Source organism: Asterias amurensis, chromosome 6 (assembly GCF_032118995.1).
Source record: "Asterias amurensis chromosome 6, ASM3211899v1".
Taxonomy (NCBI): domain Eukaryota; kingdom Metazoa; phylum Echinodermata; class Asteroidea; order Forcipulatida; family Asteriidae; genus Asterias; species Asterias amurensis.
The window spans coordinates 2173288-2191802 of record NC_092653.1 but is presented as its reverse complement, the minus strand read 5'-3'; the positions used below and the strand labels follow the sequence as shown (position 1 = coordinate 2191802).

The following is an 18515-nucleotide window of genomic DNA, read 5'->3' as shown; positions in this document are numbered from 1 at the left end:
TGCCGTGGCGAATCTCAGGTATCTGATTGGTCGGCGCTGACCTCTAAAGGTCACACACATCAAAATGGCAGATGTTGATGACTTGGAGTTCAATCCGCTCTACAAATGTTTACAGGTATTTCTGTAAAAGTGTTGTTTGGTTGATAGATTGGTTAGTGTAGCTTTAAAGTTAGATAACTCAAAATTCATTTGGTGTGAATATTTTGTTTGAGACTGCTTTAGTTTTATCAAAAACCGTCTGATGAATTTATGTAAATAAAATAAGGAGCTGTGTCATTTGACGTTTGGGACCTGTCTGTTGAAAGTTGTGGTGTAGTGTTGAGTCACTCAATCAAACCACCACAGTACACGAATCTCCCAGTACACTGACACTGTCACTGTATATCATTTTGGGCGGAAGGGGGGCGGGGGCTATGATGTGGGAAAATGAGAGGATATTTTTTACAGAATTGTATTGTTTACGCCTGGTTGTTAATTGACAAATGACAACTCTAGGCCTACTTCAGTACTTGAGATAAATGCTTAATTTATGCTGTGGTTGTTTAAAGTCATCTGGAAATATAATTTTTTTCTTCTTCAAACATTAGAGTATATGTTTCTGAACAATAAAATAGTTTTTTTGAAAAAAAGGGAAATAATGTGAGTCATTACTTAGTTGTTTATAAAAGTAAATAAAAAACAAAACTTGCAAGGTCATTCAACCATGGATGAAGGTTCCAAGACTCAACCAACCATGCAGGGAATCACCCGAGTGGTCAAGTAGTCAGACTACAGAACTTGCCATCACTAGGTTTTGGTTCAAATCTGAACAAGCTAACCACTGATTTCACAATAACAATGAATAGAAAAGGTATGTCGCAAGTTCTTGAATCACAATTTGAGGAAATGGGGGATTCGCAATCATCCATTTAGAAATTAGAGGCCTTTTTAAATTTCCCTCACGGGGAGGATCATTTACAAAAATAAAAAAACAAACTATATTCGTCCATGATAAAACTTGGTCCCTGGAAGAATCTCATTCAAGTCAACAAGACAAAACTTGCACAAAAAATTAGTGAAGTTTTGTGTAGGATTTTGCATGTATTTGTGTAATGAAATGGTTCGTTTTTAATGTTTTATAAATCTCGTCAATCGTATTCATAACTTATTGTTGAACATGCCGCAATGAATTTCCAATTTTCAGATTTGTGAGATTCACTTTGTAGGCAAAATAATGTGTTAAGGCAAAGTATACCTTTGGTGTTTAAACCAATGATAGGACTACACAGTCTGAGAAACGTTACAATAAGTCATCTCATTCTTAACAACTGATATCTTTTTACGTAACATTATTACTCTAATACTGTAGGCTTTGAATTGAATTTTTAAGAGTGATTAGCAAACGTATACCTTTCCTTTATTTTTGAAACTGATGATAAATAGACTTAGACAAGAGAATATCAAAGTTCACTTTTTCAAAGTGTGAAATGTATGTAATTTCGCTTGAAAAAGGTAACACTATTTGACAAAAATAATTCATTGTTATTACATTTTGTTTTTTTCACAGACAAGATTTCGCAATGAGTTTGAGTCAGCTCAGGACAGCTGTTACTTAGTGTGTATCCCACAGACAGCTTCACTTGTTGGCATCGCCATCAGTCAAAGTTTTGTCGGTAAGTCTAGCACTTTGACTTCTCTAGACTCTACCTTGTATGTTTTCCAATCATCTTCAGCCCAGGGCCTTTCTTAAACCCCGGATTCGGCGTTGTATATTATGCAGTAGAAATGAAGTGAGAATGAATTGGCCTTCAGGCAGGCCTATACATTTTTGGAGCAGCGTGTAATTCGCACGTGGTAGCAGACAGAGCTTGGAGCTGGAGCCCAAGCCAAGGTTTGAGATAGGCCCCTTATGTCAGTTTTATGTGGCTTTGCATGGTAAACATTTATTTAGGTACTTTTGTTATTGATACCTTCTTGGAAGAAGTTATGGTCAAGATTTGCGAGTCAAGCCACAAATTTATCAGCTGAACCAATTGAAGAGCTCTCATAGACCATGTGTGTGGACATTTGGCATTTTTTCACCTTCTTTGCATTCCATATTGCATTATAAATGTTCATCTGTGAAGAAAAAAAATATTTGGAAGAGGGCGGCAATTTAACATTCGCTCGGGAAGTTTTGTGCTCTTATCACTCAGGGCCCTTTAAGCATAAAAACTTTCTAAGCACAGAAAATTCTTGCTAATAACATAAACTTGTTACCAGCTTAACCGGCCAAAATTCCATAGGTTACATTGTTGCAAAGAAATTTGCAAAGCAGTATTGTCTGCATGAAACTGGGCTCTAATGTGATTTCATGAACTCTCATAATAGATCATATATCCGGTGACATCGTATTTTTTACATAAGAGCCACATAGCCTGGACTTCCTGCAGGAACAATTTGTACACACAGTTCCTTAAAAACTGATTCCCGAAATTCTCTGTCAATTCTCTTTCTTTTTTTTATTTATGGAGAAGTGGTCTTTTTTTTGGATATGATATTGCTGGTTTGCATGATTCACTTACAATTTTTCGTTCATACTTTTTCGTTTATAGAAACTCATCTGTTGAAACCATCTCCCATGTTGAAAGAGTGAGTTCTGACATTTTGTTTTGCAAGTTTGAAAACGTATTCCCACATGATTTGTTTTGCAAATAATTTAGCTGGAAAATTGGCTTAGTGCATGGACAACATTTCTTAAAGCATCCACAGTGATTAACGTGCCGGCACTCGCTCCCTACCAACTGACCATAGCCCTATGTTGGCGGTCTCCCATTGTGTCAACAACTTTGTTTGGTTCTGCCAGTTAGAAGCAGCCTCGCTACCATAGGCAGTGAGCCGTATCGATACCTCTCGTCACTAACTCCTGGGAGGCATGTACTGGGAAACAACTCTGATTGGCTCAGGAAATTGGTTTTGCATTAGATGTCAAGTGCGTGCGCGCTTAGTTTTAAGATATTTTTCTGTTGATCACGCCTGTGTTTTTTTATGACTCAAACACGTTTTTAAAAAACAAAAACACAAACATTCTTTAAATTAAGATGAAAGACATGCGTGCGCGCGTAGAAAAGATTGAATAATGAATATGTACGCTCATTTATGACTCATTTAAATGTGCTAGCATATAGCACATTTAAATTTGCCAATTCCAGGGGTTATGATCGAGCAAGGCATGCTGGGAAAAAATGGCGTGGTGAGATCAATCACCCCTGGGAACGAGGTTGAGTTAGAAGCCATACAACTGTTGGCTGCCATGAAGCCAGGGATGACACCCAAGTTTACGATACAACCTGGGAAGTGGCAGCAGAGGGATCACTTTAAGGGGATGCAACTTTTTTATTTCAAATATTTACTAAATAAACCACAAGGGAAATTCTTTTTCAATGTTAATGAAAGGGCACTCAAGGTTCCCACAATAAGCCATTTGTGAGTTAGATTTGAATAATGTCTGGTACAATGACGTGCTTAATCACAAGTTACTGCTTACATTTCAATTCCTCAGACTATAGAGACAGTTGCTATGTTCAAACAGAATCGGGCAAGCTTTTGTATAATTACAAACATGTAAGAGACGACGAACACCCACACACGGTTTTGAATGACTGTGTATGGCACAATGGTACCAGGGTCTGCTCATCTGGAGGTTGCTGTTCAAAAACTTGCCCTAAACCATTGGACACAGCAACTGTCTCTATAGTCGTAGGAATTCAAATTTAACCTTTAAATAAGTTGTGACTAAGCAAGTCATTGTGCTGACTTAATAATCAAATCTAACGCCCAAGTATGTTTAGGACTCAAACTTTCTTTTATTGTTGTTGTCCTTCTAGTCATTACATCAGCACAGATAAATGTAATTCCAAGACAATCTCAGTGGAGGATGGAATAATCACCTGTGCAGAAGGATTCCGACAACAAGATACTGTAAGAGTCCTATCAGAAGAACTTGGCTACAACAAGGTACGAAGATCGGTTTAAATCTAATAATTTTGGGGGCTAATCGTCCTTACTCGCAGCTAGAGCTGAATTGCGAAGGACGCGGCTGCAACGTGTTCGAGAAGCAGACATGCAAGGGCGCATTCAGCTGCCAGCCACATCAACCCATTATGACCACGGAGCACAGCCAAGATCGAAAGTGTTCGATTTTTTCCTGAGGGAGGAAAACCTTATAGTCTGGAAAACCCTTGTGGCACAGCAGAGAACCAACGCACAACTCAACTCACATATGGCCCCAATCGAATCGGGGTCACCTTGGTGAGAGGCGAGCGCTTTACGCACAAGCCAACCGTGCCACCCTCAAATGTTAAAAGGTTTTGTGCTGACCTAGAGCTCCTCTGCAGAATGCTGTTAAGGGGCTTTTCAGATTTGTCAATGATCAATTTTTATTTAATTTCAAACTTGTGGGTGGGTGGATCAAAAGAAATAACTGAAAATCAAAATTTAGTTGTTTGAACTGGGGAAAACCAGCACCATTGGGCAAGAATAAAACAAACTAAAGAATACAAAATACCCAGCTAGCCAAGATAATCAATTTCATTCCTAATTAAACTACAAAGTAAAAGTTGTTTGTTTAAGTTAGGAAAAGCCTTTAAAAACTACTGGTTTTGGAGACCTTTGATCTATATAACATTATTACTTTGTTTTTCAGTGTAAAGATTTAATTATGAAGTCAATAAATATTTAAATTCAAAATTTGGGGTGGATGGGTGGTGGGTCAAAACAATTAAACTTTTTTTATTATTATGAATGGCCCCTAATAATATGTAGTGATGGAGAACATGAGGCAGTTTAAGGAATTCAGATGAGAAAAAAACATGCCTTGCTACAGATTGGAGAACAGATACATCCTGAGACACATTTTGAATGACAAAACATTTTCTCCATTTGTCGATATAGATGTTTCTTAAGGAGACAAGTTTGAGCTTCCAAAAAGCTCTTCCACCAGCCTGTTTCAGTTCAACCTGTCATTATTTGTGATGCTTTTAGACCAGGTCTTAATTTTTTTCTTCTTGAAGGGGCACAACAATGTTACCCTTCTATGAGTAAAATGTAAATTTGTATTGGAACTTTACAAAGGGCACCACAGAAATTGCTGTGGGTGCCTTGGATTAGTTCAGGGCTTGTTAGACCATTAAATAATTATGTTACTTTTTGGTTAACAGAACTACAAGCCATTTAAGATGTTGATCATCGAGAGACCACTAGAGGGCGCTAGAAAGGTAACCATAGACCTTTTCGCAAATACTGGGGCGCGCGCGTAAAGCTTGGAATTAGGTGCATTGTGGTCTAGCTGGTATCCAAATTTGATCCATATCTATCCCACAATGCACCTCATTCATCAGTCTGCGCTTGCGCAATGGTATTTGCGAAATGGTCTATCATTATTCTTGGTTCATACACTAGTCATATCATGATAGAAATACAACCAAAATAACTCTGAACTTTCATCTATGTCTGCTGATCCCTGGTTATTGACCGAAACGGTTATTAGTTGTGACTGCGAACAACTTATAAGGCATACCAGCAATGTGTCATACTAATAATAATCAATTGTATGGTGTTACCACAATTCCCGCAGACCAAAGATATAATAATAATAATAATAATAATAATAATAATAATAATGATAATAATAATGTGTTGTGATTGTTGTGTTTGTTTATCCAGGGAAGGCGGGGCTCAGCTGGATTATCAGATGAGTTTCTTACGCCACGCACAACTTATGCAGAGTGAGTAATAAGGGTCATTTCATACAAGGCAATTTACAGGCAGCCAGTTCTACGCAATCTCCGAAAAGAGATTCCATTTACATTTGAATGTTCACATATTATTCTTGACTACAAAAATTACTCATGTACTATGCAAGTGGTCATGTAGCATTCAAGTCACTTATCATAAAATATTCCTCTAGTATAAATTAACTCTTCTGACTGGCCTCCCGGACAAAAACATTGACAAAAGAGGGAGCCCTCTAACATAGGACTATATAGCTCAGTTGGTAGAGCGCTGGCATGTTAAATTGGTGGTCGCTGGTTCAAACCCCGCTCGTATAGATTTTTTTTACAAATATTCTCTCTTTTGTCCCAACTTGACAGAAATTGCAAATTCCTGAGTCTTTTCCACGAGAACCACAGTCAGCTTAAAGCAGTCGACCAAAAGATTTGGGAGTTCAATCAGACGTACATGATCCTCCCTGGTTACCTTCAAGATGCAGCTCATAAACTCCATGGTATTTGGGAAAACGCTAGATTGGTAAGTTCAAACTGAAGTTTGGGTTGGCATAATGATGAGTAAAGCGCTCGCCTCTCAACCAATGTGGCCCTGGTATAAGGCTGTTGTAATTATGGTTGTTAGAGATTGACTACTTTATGACTCACCCGCACTGTGACTATCTGATGAACGGACTTTTCCTCTCGGAACAGAACAGAACTGAAGCACGTTTATATTTCGGGAAAGTTTTGGTTTCTCCGTGTGTTCAGACACACAAAACAGACGTACAATGACTTGACGTAACAATGACAATTAACGTCGAAATAATGAACTTGTAACTGTTGAAGATAACTGCTAGTAAAATGCAACAATGAAGCTTAACTTTTGATTTGGTTTTTTGACATTAAAGCGACAGGAAAAAAACAAAGGCTGCAGCCGTCATAACACACATGTTTACAAAACCAGGGAAACTATACCTATACACTACCTGTAGCTTGTAGGGTACCAGTCACTTTTCTCTGGTCTGTGTTGATTGGTTGATTGCTTTAAAGGAGCAGTCACTACAAGGCCATGTGTGAGTAGAGTTGTGCTTTGGCTCTCTCCTATGCCATGAGGGTTTTTCTCTGTACCCTCTGGTTTTCCACTTACTGGAAAACCAAACACTTTCTTCTTTCAATAGCCAAATATGTAAATAAATAAATAAATAATAAAAGCAGTGCAGAAAAAGAAGAAAATTATATTGCTTGTGTTGCATCACAGTCCCCTTGCACGGTAAAAAATTCCAGTATACAAAACAGGCTAGCCGGTTTGGGGTTTAACAAAGAAAAATTGACTTGAGTAGGATGTAACCTATGAGCTCTAGATTAATGGCTGATGCTCTACCAACTGAGCTATCTAGCCCTATGTTGGTGGTCTTCCACTTTTGTCAATATCATTGTTCAGGGGTGCCAGTCAGAAGCCATGCAACCATTAACTGCCAGGGAGCTCATAATTAAGTTTACAATACAACCTGGGAAGTGGCAGCCAGGCGATTAGTTTAGTCCTGATGGTCATGTTCTAGAAACGGCTAGGATGTTTTTCCTTAGTAAATGAAACCTTTATGAGGGAAATAAAAGTTTCTACTGGAACATTTCAAGAGGCATCAAGGCAGGCCAGGGGTATGCCTGCACAAAACTTGTAAATTGAGATATCACCTAACATCACAAGGCCAGATATCCACTTCAAGGTGACGGCTACATTTTATCGATTTGAGCTGTCGACCCAAATCAACTGTCACAAGGGACATGTTGCCACATACTCCTGGGGCTGAAACAGGGTCATGGCCGAGTGGTTAAGAGCACCGGATTCAAGCACTGGTGTTAGATCAGCTGAGTGTGGGTTTGAATCCCGGTCGTGACACTTGCTACATTAAATTGGGATGGTAGTGCTTTCAGCTCTACCGGCCAGGCTTCGGATTGATGATACCCAAGCCTACATTCGCATGGACTGTAAAAGAGGTAACCCTGTTTCAGCTCTAGGAGTAGGTGGCAATGGCCTCTGGAAAAGAAAAACAATTGTAGCCCACACCTTGAAGTGGCCTTCAGGCCTTGTGTGTCAGGCCACTTGCATAAAAAAAAAGATTCAAAAAAAGGGTGACCCCCTTCACAGGCCGTATGGATATTGGCATGGGTATCATCTACTGGGAGCCTGGCTGGTACCTTCACAAGTCGCCTCCAAATCAGGTTTAAGTTTCATAGCTGATTTTTTAGAGGATTCTTTTCTTGATCCCCAGGCATTTAGTGAGACCAACAATTACATCAGACTTCAGTCAGACAGCAGGCTGATAGAAGCCATCACAATAGCACTGGAAACGTGAGTCTGGTATAATTATTCGGTTTAAAGACACTGGACACTATTGGTTATTTTCAAAGACCAGTCTTCTCACTTGGTGTATCTCAACATGTGCAGAAAATAATAACCTGTGAAATTTTGAGCTGTCGTCGCAGTTGCGAGATAATAATGAAAGAAAAAACACCATTGTCACACAAAGTTGTGTTCCTTCAGATGGTTGATTTCGAGACCTCAAAGTCTAATTCTGAGGTCTCAAAACCAAATTCGGGGAAAATTACTTCTTTCTCAAAAACTACGTTACTTCTGAGGGAGCCGTTTCTCACAATGTTTTATACTATCAACTGCTCCCCATTACTCGTTCTTAAGTAAGGTTTTATGATAATAATTATTTTGAGTATTTACCAATAGTGTCCACTGCGCATTTAATGAAAAATAAATAATATATAACCATTCTTATAAAGCATACTTAATTTAAAGCATTCAACCTTATTTTATGATCAGGTATTTAATGGGTGGAGTTCACAACAAAGTAATCAGGGCAGTTAGTCAACAATTGAAAGCAGATGATGAGCTTCTTTATGAGAGAGTTACGGAGCTTCGAGGAGTGACGGCAGAACAGCTTGGGGTTCATAAAGACTTCTGTTGTCCTCTACCAAGTGCTGTAAGCTTTTCATTTACCTCGCATTTTTTGGTTGTAGTTTTAATATGCTTGCTTACTATTTTTGATTAAATGATTTTAGTGTGAACAAAGACAATTTGACTAGAGCGGGGTTTGATCAACAACCTCTGGTTTAACATGCCAGCGCTCAACTGAGCTATCTAGCCTTATGTTTGGGGTTTTTCTATTTTGTAAACATCCATGTTCAGGGGTGCCAGTCAGAAGCCATCCAACCATTGAGCCAGGATCACACCCACCTTACGGTGCAAACTGGGATGTGACTTTAATTCTTACTTCTTATATGAGGACATGAATGTAGAATTTGTCTCAAGGAATCAAGGAATCTATGGGGTTATGGTTTGGTCGCATTGGGCAAAAGTCACAACAAATAATGAGCGGATGAGCTCGTCGTAAGGATATCTGCCTCATGCCTTTATAAATGAAGAACCTGTTCCTTTCACATATCAGCCAAGATTAGTAAAGCTGTATTATACTGCAATGTTATGAGGTGTTTTAATTCTCTCCAGGATGCAGTCTGTTAAATTTGGCATGTGTCGATGATCGGCCGTTTCGTATCAGCTTTCCATTGGGCTGATGTGGCTTCAGAGACAAAACCATGAAAACAAATTAAAATCTGTAAAAGTCAATGAGAAAAACTTATTTATATGGACTCTGAACTGAGTTTCATTGACAAAACAAACTAATGATGGCTTGAAAAAAGTTTGTTTATGGAAAAACAAAAACTCACACAGGTAATGGCAAAAGGGTTTTTAATCCCACAGTGAACTTGTGAAGCTTATTTTGTATGATTTCATTGTAGGTGGTTGAGTTGGCCAGGTTGGATGGTATCAACAACCCACATGAGAAGTTACTTTGTCTGAAATCAACACTGGTAAGTTATCATTCACATCTCAGTCAATTTGAAGTCAGTGTTACGTAAATAAGAAAGAAGAGGTTTTCACATACCGTATTTAATTAAATTTGTGGTTTTCAGAAAGCTACTTTTTAGATTTTGTGGGAGAGAACTTTGATCTAGAACAGGCCTGATACTTCACGGAGGCAACGAAGGCGATTGCCTCCGTTGCCCCTTGCCATTGCCTTGGTGCCCTTGAAATGCTCTAGTAGAAATTTACAATTTCCTCATGGGGTGTCCTTTGCCAAAGAGAAAATGCCTTGGTGTCCTTGCCCTTTCAAAAACGAAGCATACAGGCCTGCTAGAACTTAGAATTTGTACAAAGTGGATATTGTCTTCTGAAGCTGTTTACATTAACAAGTTCATAACAGTAATAATAATAGTACAATATTTATATATTACTTATGCAAGGGCCTCAAGGCACTTCACAAAAGCAAAAGCAGTAAGCAACAGTGGCCTAGCTACAGCTTTGGCAAGCGTAAACTGTGTAACATAGTAAGCAACAGTGGCCTAGCTACAGCTTTGGCAAGCGTAAACTGTGAAAAATAGTAAGCAACAGTGGCCTAGCTACAGCTTTGGCAAGCGTAAACTGTGTAACATAGTAAGCAACAGCGGCCTAGCTACAGCTTTGGCAAGCGTAAACTGTGTAAAATAGTAAGCAACAGTGGCCTAGCTACAGCTGTGGCAAGCGTAAACTGTGTAACATAGTAAGCAACAGTGGCCTAGCTACAGCTTTGGCAAGCGTAAACTGTGTAAAATAGTAAGCAACAGTGGCCTAGCTACAGCTGTGGCAAGCGTAAACTGTGTAAAATAGTAAGCAACAGTGGCCTAGCTACAGCTGTGGCAAGCGTAAACTGTGTAAAATAGTAAGCAACAGTGGCCTAGCTACAGCTGTGGCAAGCTTCCTGTGTAAATTTAGTGGTTGTGTCAGTGGAGCAAGGTCGTGGCTCAATTTCGCAACAATGTTCTCCCTGTAACAAGGTAGTATCTCGGCGTCTATTGATTGTGTATGTTTGTCTGGGTTAAGCGAGATACAATTTTTTGACATTCTGAAAGTCGCGTTAGTGCTCTGACTGTTCTAACCATTCTGAAAGCTTTGTCTTTATTCAGTTACAACCGATGGTGTAGCAGGGTTTATTTGATAAGTGCTCTATGATTTGTTTATTCATAAGGATGGCATCACTGATGAAGCAACCGTACATCTGAAGGCAAATCTAATCCCAGGAAAGGCTCCACGTTGTCTCACCTCTGACGAACTTATACCACTACAGGTAATTTAAGATGATTCTTTGGGTGAAATAAGCGTCAACATTTTTTTGATGATAATGGTATGGAAGTAATCCGTAGCTACTCTTACAAAAGGCAATTAAAGCCATTAGACACTTTCGGTAAACAGTATTGTCCAAAGGCCCACACTTTGTGTATCACAACTTCTATAAAATAACAAACCTGTGAAAATTTAGGCTCAATCGGTCATCGGAGGCGGGAGAAAATAACTGGAAAACCCACCCTTGTTTCCGCACGTTTCGCCGTGTCATGACATGTGTAATTCTCGTTGTCGAGAATTGATAATTGTTTTAATGTTATCTTAAAAAGTAAAGCATTTCATGGAATAATATTTCAGGAGAAGTCTTTTACCATTACCTTCTGTAAACCCTGTAAGTTATTTGTAAATCTGTGAACTTTTATTTATTTTTCTGTGCCGAAAGTGTATAATGGCTTTAAAGGGAAAGTATTCGTTTGGTAGTCACTCATAAAATTTGTAGAAATAAAAACTTTTGGTTAGAAGCGTACAGCAGCTTCCGATAGTATAAAGCATTGTGGGAAATATTCACTTCAAGTAATGTGATTTTGTAAAATGATGTGCCCCAAAATTCCAACATCTGAGAAGCATCACTTTCCTCAGTGCATTGAAAGGTGATTGTCTTTTCTTTCCTCATTGTAATTTGAAGGTTCTGGTGATTAGCCAAGCTAAGTGTCAACACATTGCCAGTAATTTATACTACATGGAGCATTTCCATTGGGTCAAAGCAGAACACACTGATGTCGGGTGAGTGCATAGGGATGGTAGTGGACAAAATTATTGATATATTGATAACAAAGGAAGGTTTGAATGATCTTATGAGTTTTAAAGGGTGGCTGCAGTTTTTTTATTATTCATTTAAATGATTAAACATGACTTTTTAAACCTGAAATATTTTTTTCTATTTTTTATTAAATGCGCAAGTATTTTAAAAATGGTTTTCAAGAGATTAGGGGAACCCATCCCGCCCCTAAAAGGGAGCCTTCATTTGCATAAACGTGACGTCATGTCAGTAACCCAAGCCGTCGGGCCCCCTGGCTGTGTGCTTATAGAAACGTGTGCACTGTGTGGCCTGGCTAGGCGCGTTTAGTTGGGGACCAGACTCTTTTTGCCGACCATATGTTTGAATTCCCGGCGGAAACAATCCACAAAAGGGGGGGCATGACTTATTCGCTAATTACGCAAGTCAGATATGTCGGGAATAAACAAAACACATTGTATTGATGTTCAATACATATATCAGAAATAAATGACAGCAAAATTAACTGTTTTATTTTAATTCACTGCAGCATCCCTTTAATAGTTCAGGAAAAGGGTTTTGTCAGTATGCACTGACGGTCTGTGGGGGTAAGCTGGGCTCAATGATGTTGCATTCTACCCAAGTCCTAAGCATATTGATTCAGTCTTGATATAATGCAGCCCTTCTGCTTTTCAAATGTATTTGTTGAGCCAAAATAAGCAGGGGACCAGTCATGATCAGTTTATATCCAATTGTAATTTGGCTGGTAACCAATTTTTGCTAAGCAAGACTATTCAGTGCTTAGCAACTTTGAGTTGTAAACAGCTTTCCAGTGATGAGAAATGACAGACTTATTATCTGAATTCAGACTTCGGGGGTCGGCCTGTGAAAGAATTAGCTGATTGTTTTTTTTCATATAAACAGAAATCCTGTAAAGTAAGTGCTGATGATACTATTCCCATAAGCTACTTGACATATATAACTCCAGGGGTCGATTTCACAAAGAGTTGGGACTCGTTTTATCTCGAGGATTAATCTTAAGGTCTGCGTGCTACAGTGCAGGGTTGGGACTCGTCCACAAGTCCTAAGATTAGTCTTAAGTTAGGAAGAGTTTTGTGAAATTGAAAGCAGGAGTTATCACAAGGTGGAAATACCAATGTATCAACATACCTCCTAAAACTTAGATTATTGTTGCAAACATTTTTACCAGCAATGGTTTTTTTTTCAGAGCCAACATATTTTTAAAAGGGTATGGTTTCATGATGTTAATGCAATAATTTTGATTAAAATAAAAAAGGGGAAATATTTTTGTACACATTTTTTATTAATTGTGTGCCTATTTTTTGTTGTTGAAGGTATACGCTGGTGTCATTTAAGGCAGCTGTGGAATACATGAGGAACACAGACTTCACCAAACTCACAAAGAACAGCCACAAGTTAAAGAATGAGGTAGAAATATTGATTACGTGTATTCAGTTCGTATCCATTGATTCGATCAGATGCTTTTTTGCTAAAGTGCCCTCTGTTGACATTAACTTTCATCTATCTCAGTACACACAGCGATTTAGCCTGAATGTCTGACGTCACACTTCGAGGCTCTTGAATAAGGCCAGAGAGTTGCCTCTAGCCTAGGTCTATCCCCATCAATAACCATCTCTCTAGCCTAGGTCTATCCCCATCAATAATCATCTCTCTAGCCTAGGTCTATCCCCATCAATAATCACCTCTCTAGCCTAGGTCTATCCCCATCAATAATCACCTCTCTAGCCTAGGTCTATCCCCATCAATAATCACCTCTCTAGCCTAGGTCTATCCCCATCAATAATCACCTCTCTAGCCTAGGTCTATCCCCATCAATAATCACCTCTCTAGCCTAGGTCTATCCCCATCAATAATCACCTCTCTAGCCTAGGTCTATCCCCATCAATAATCACCTCTCTAGCCTAGGTCTATCCCCATCAATAATCATCTCTCTAGCCTAGGTCTATCCCCATCAATAATCATCTCTCTAGCCTAGGTTATCCCCATCAATAATCACCTCTCTAGCCTAGGTCTATCCCCATCAATAATCACCTCTCTAGCCTAGGTCTATCCCCATCAATAATCACCTTTCACCTACATTCATTTCACACACAGTCAAATCCTACCTACCAACATTACATGCAAGTACATGTACTGTCCACAATATACATGTGGACACTACACGCAGAAGACCGAAAAAAAGCTTTCTATTCATGTTATGATTGGTTCGAGGTGATGTTTTTTCAGCTGCACCAACTCTGACCAAACAAAACCATGTACTGAAAGCTCATATCACTGCACGTTTACCTAATGACATCATCTAATTACATCATTGTTTCCAATGAAATCCACTGGTTCTGAAAAGCGGGACCAGTCTAAGAGCGATTGTACATCTTCAATAGTGCCCTCTATTGATGATATTTGTCACTGATCTATCTCTTGTAATCAGATGAGTATTGAGGAGTTAATGGCCGCCTACAATTCAAACTTTGACCTCGCTACTGATCATCCTCCAGCGTCACCACTGGCTCAGTCTACAATTGGCAATATTGCACGTATGATGGAAAAGACATCACTCTCTGCTAGCCCACAAGGTCACCAGACTATTTATGCTGGTAGGTCAAAGGTTATGTGAGCTCATAGATTAAGAGTATGTGAGTCACACAAAACAGTAATTTATCTTATATACAAATGTTTCCTCATTTAAATTATTGAAAGTGAAAACCATGAATGTTGTTGCTAAAAGCTTAGTGGTTTTGCATGTATAACAAACAAAAGTATAGTTTTATGTGAAAGAAGGATCGATAGTAAGATTTGTCGTTAAACGCTGACCCTTTTAGCCAATCCCAACATAACACACAAAAATGCACCAAAGCTTGAGCACAAAGGCCATTTGTTAAAAAGTTGTAGTTTTGTCCATGTTCACCCTCAATACTTAAGCTTACCATCATTGAAAAGAGAAAAATCTGATCTTTCAAATGATGGTGCTATGGTCCTCTACTCAGGGTCACTGTTCCCATGGCAGACCATAAACCACCTATGTGGACACCTTGTGCCGGGACTCTGGACTGCGTCGGGAAGAGCTGCGTACAGCAATGGAGGACCAACATGTTTGGAGGGCCATCATCCGATGCTCCGCATCATCTGAATGAATGATTGAAAATGAATAGCGTAGCTATTATGCAATTTCCTTCCAAATTGGAGTGGAAAGATCCGAGCGCCGAACAAGTACAGAGTGCCATTAATTTTGGTTGTGTACAAACAAGTGTTTGGGTTTTCAGATTATACTGAGGAAAACAAAGACCCTGTTTTGCTAAAGTGCATTCTGCATGGTTACTCTATATATTGCTTTTCTGCAGGTAAACCAGCTGCATCCAAACTACAGCCCAGTGCAAAACCAGATGTTATCCCAAGTATAGAGAAAGATGGAGAGTCACATGGATTAGGGTGAGTTGATGTATAAACCTCACCTGGAACTCTATGCACTGTTTCTCTGGTCTTGGCCTTGGTTCCCTTTAAACAACTTTATCATCTTGGTTAAGTTCCCTATGCCATTCCCCTGGTGTATATTAACTAGTTCTTGGAAAGCACATTTTACAATAACCTTTCACATTAGTGCCCTGGTCAATGGGCCAGTACCGATCCAGTAATCTTTCTCATCTCTCGCAGGTACCCATTTAAACCCCCTTGATGAAGAGAAGCAAAAGTAGTTAAGCATCTTGCTCAAGGACACAGGTGTCATGACCAGGATTTGAACCCATACTTCGATGAGCAGAACTTGAATCCAGGGCCCAATTTCATTAAGCTGCTAGGCACAAACATTTGCTTAGCATGAAATTTCAGGCTTGATTAAAACAGGATTACCAACCAAATTTCCACGTGATTTTCAGGATAAGCAAACAACAGAATACCAGCAATAAGCAATATGTAACAAAATGGATTTGTTTGGGGTAATTCTGTTTTTATCAAGGAAGAAATATCATGCTAAGCAAATTTTTGTGCTTAGCAGCTCTATGAAATTGGGCCCAGTTCACTAGACCCGCTCGGCCATGACTCAATACTTTAGGAGGGCTGGTCTTGAAAAAATAAATATTGTATTATCCTTCTTTTCTCGCTCCATACAGTGACTTCCTATCAGCACTACAGAATGATGTACTGGATTGTGCGTATGGAAAGCTCGACTGACAGACTGAGGGCACGTGTAATGTGACACTTTAAAAAACTAAATTGTGTGTTTCATAAAGTAGTTTACTTTTACCAGATATTTTCCCCAAAATAGTATTTTGTACCGGTGAACGTTGCTAGTTCAACTCGTTGACAGCTGAGTTAAAGATTGCGAAATGATGTGTATTTTTTTGAAAACATTAAACATGTATGTAAAATTTGCTGAGTGGTGCATCCAAATCAAAGTTAAAAAGTGAAATTAATCTTTTGACAAGTATTCAGAAAGTTTCTATCAATCCTTAACCCTACAAATTGTTTGAGTTTGACCAATTTTCAATTTTATTATATTGTATTTATTAATTTTTTTGGAAGAGAGAGAGTTTCCAGTACTCACATTCTTCTCTTATGATTTGTACATGTACACATTAAAGGTTGATGGAATAAACATACAATCTTTAAAGATGAACTGCGAAGAATCCAATTCAAAGTCAGAATTGGTCTGGAACCTACGTATCTTCAGAACCTTATTTTGTTATAAAGCCCACAGGTCTCCCAATCTACGATCTTGTTCTACTTCTCATTAATTTGTGCTTGTCCCCTGCACGCAGCGCACTAGGGCCAGCGAGCATTCACAGCCAGTGCACTGACATTAAAGGCAGTGGACACTATTGGTAATTACTCAAAATAATTATTAGCATAAAACCTTTCTTGGTGACGAGTAATGGGGAGAGGTTGATGGTATAAAACATTATGAGAAACGGCTCCCTCTGAAGTGCCAAAATTTTCGAGAAAGAAGTAATTTTCCACGAGTTTGATTTCAAGACCTCAGATTTAGAACTTGAGGTCTCGAAATCAACCATCTAAACGCACACAACTTCGTGTGACAGGGGTGTTTTTTCTTTCATTATTATCTCGCAACTTCGACGACCAATTGAGCTCAAATTTGCACATGTTTGTTATTTTATACATAAGTTAAGATACACCAACTGTGAAGGCTAGTCTTTGACAATTACCAAGTGTCTAGTGTCTTTAAGCATCATCTCTTGAATCCAAAAGCTACAACCTGTGTTTGTACAGGGCTTTGAAACCTTTGTAATAGACGCATTGTTAATATTAGTATTGTTTTTGTTACTGAGAAAATGTACTTATAATGAAAATTATTGTAGGTGCTGTATTTTGTTGGTAAATGGTCTGTAAATATCAGTAGAATTATTTGTGTAAATAGTTTTGCAAGACTGAATTGTTAGTTTGGTATCATAAATATTAAGTCAAATTATTTAATATGATATGATGGTGATAACAATATTGTGCAATACTTAAAATATAAAACTAATGTTTTTGTATGGGGAAGTATTTTGACCAGAAAAGGGTAAATTTTGATGGAGGGAGTTTTAACATGCACTTGTGAAAATGGTATTCTTGAAATAAGAAAAAAAATCTTAATTCAAGAAATAAGTTCTTAGAAATAATTTCTACTATTATTTTATGGAGTGACACAATAAATTATTTGTTTTGTTATTTCAAGAATACAAGTTTTAGCAGTGTAGTGGGGATTCTTCGTAAAAGGCGTTGTAAAGTTTGTAAGACTTTTAGAAAAACTGTTTCAGTTTAAAATGTTATCTTTGAAAGACTTGTGGCTAAAATTGATTCTAAATTATTGCTACTCAAGAGGTAGCAAATATTGCATATTTATTTGTGGAGATTTTTTACATTTAATATTATGGTAAACAAAAAACGATTATAGGCAGTTGTGTAATTTACAGAGACTTTACACTGTTGTGGTTGAGGGGGAAAAAACAGCTGGAAAATTCTTATTTGTACTACAGTGTACTACAATGTAGTTTTCCTGATTTACAGTCTACTCTGTAACAGGACCAGCCGTCGATTTCACCAAACTCTTCCTAACTTAGGGTTGATCCTAGGACTTAGGACAAGTTAATTTCCATATCTGAAGACAGTAGGACGCATTGAACCTATCACTCGTCCTAACTCGAGATAGGATCAGCGTTTCGTGAAATCGACAGCAGTTCATATAAAAGAACAAATTTACTATCACATGGTGTAACCAGTTAGGGTTACCTCAAACCAGGTACGAGACTCCATCATTTATTATGCTGGAAAATTAACTTATGGTTGAACATAGAAAAATTGACTGGAGCAGGATTTGAAGCCGCGACCTCCAGATTAACGTGCTGGCACTCTTACCAACTGAGCTCGACAGCCCTAATGTTTGCGGAACATAGAAAAATTGACTGGAGCAGGATTTGAAGCCGCGACCTCCAGATTAACGTGCTGGCACTCTTACCAACTGAGCTCGCTAGCCCTAATGTTTGCGGTCTCCCTATTTTGTCAATTTCTCTGTGCGAGTCGACAGCCATTCAACCTGTTACTGCTGTATAGCCAGGACAAATTCATACAGATATTTAGTTTAATAATCACATCAAACCTGGATAAATTATAACAGTTTCTCAAAAATTCCTCTAAGGTTGATTTTGTTCTCCTAAGTTTTATTTTGTTCTCCCAAGTCGCAAAAACTTTTTTCTACCCGATTTTATTTTATTTATTGAACCAGTTTGTATTTTTCTACTTGGTCCTGACATGAATTACTCGGATTAATCTGTATTTTAAAAACTATTTATTATCTGCCAATAAAACACAAATG

General features: G+C 38.4%; 1 protein-coding gene across 2 annotated transcripts; it reads left to right on the top strand.

Annotated features, from left to right (window-relative positions):
* The first annotated feature begins 59 nt into the window (after nucleotides 1–59).
* Nucleotides 60–18387, top strand: LOC139938825 (putative uncharacterized protein DDB_G0284213). Of its 2 annotated transcripts, none has more exons than XM_071934463.1 (16): nucleotides 60–115; nucleotides 1547–1652; nucleotides 2574–2610; nucleotides 3846–3975; nucleotides 5178–5234; nucleotides 5683–5744; nucleotides 6111–6267; nucleotides 7997–8076; nucleotides 8557–8716; nucleotides 9534–9605; nucleotides 10799–10897; nucleotides 11579–11676; nucleotides 13024–13117; nucleotides 14139–14304; nucleotides 15049–15136; nucleotides 15814–18387. In XM_071934463.1, the coding sequence occupies exons 1-16, from the start codon at nucleotides 65–67 to the stop codon at nucleotides 15872–15874; spliced, it is 1518 nt and encodes a 505-aa protein (XP_071790564.1). In that variant the 5' UTR covers nucleotides 60–64; the 3' UTR covers nucleotides 15875–18387. The 2 variants fall into 2 exon arrangements, with proteins under 2 accessions (XP_071790564.1, XP_071790565.1); XM_071934464.1 differs by having other exon boundaries at nucleotides 77–151.
* The last annotated feature ends 128 nt before the right edge of the window (nucleotides 18388–18515 follow it).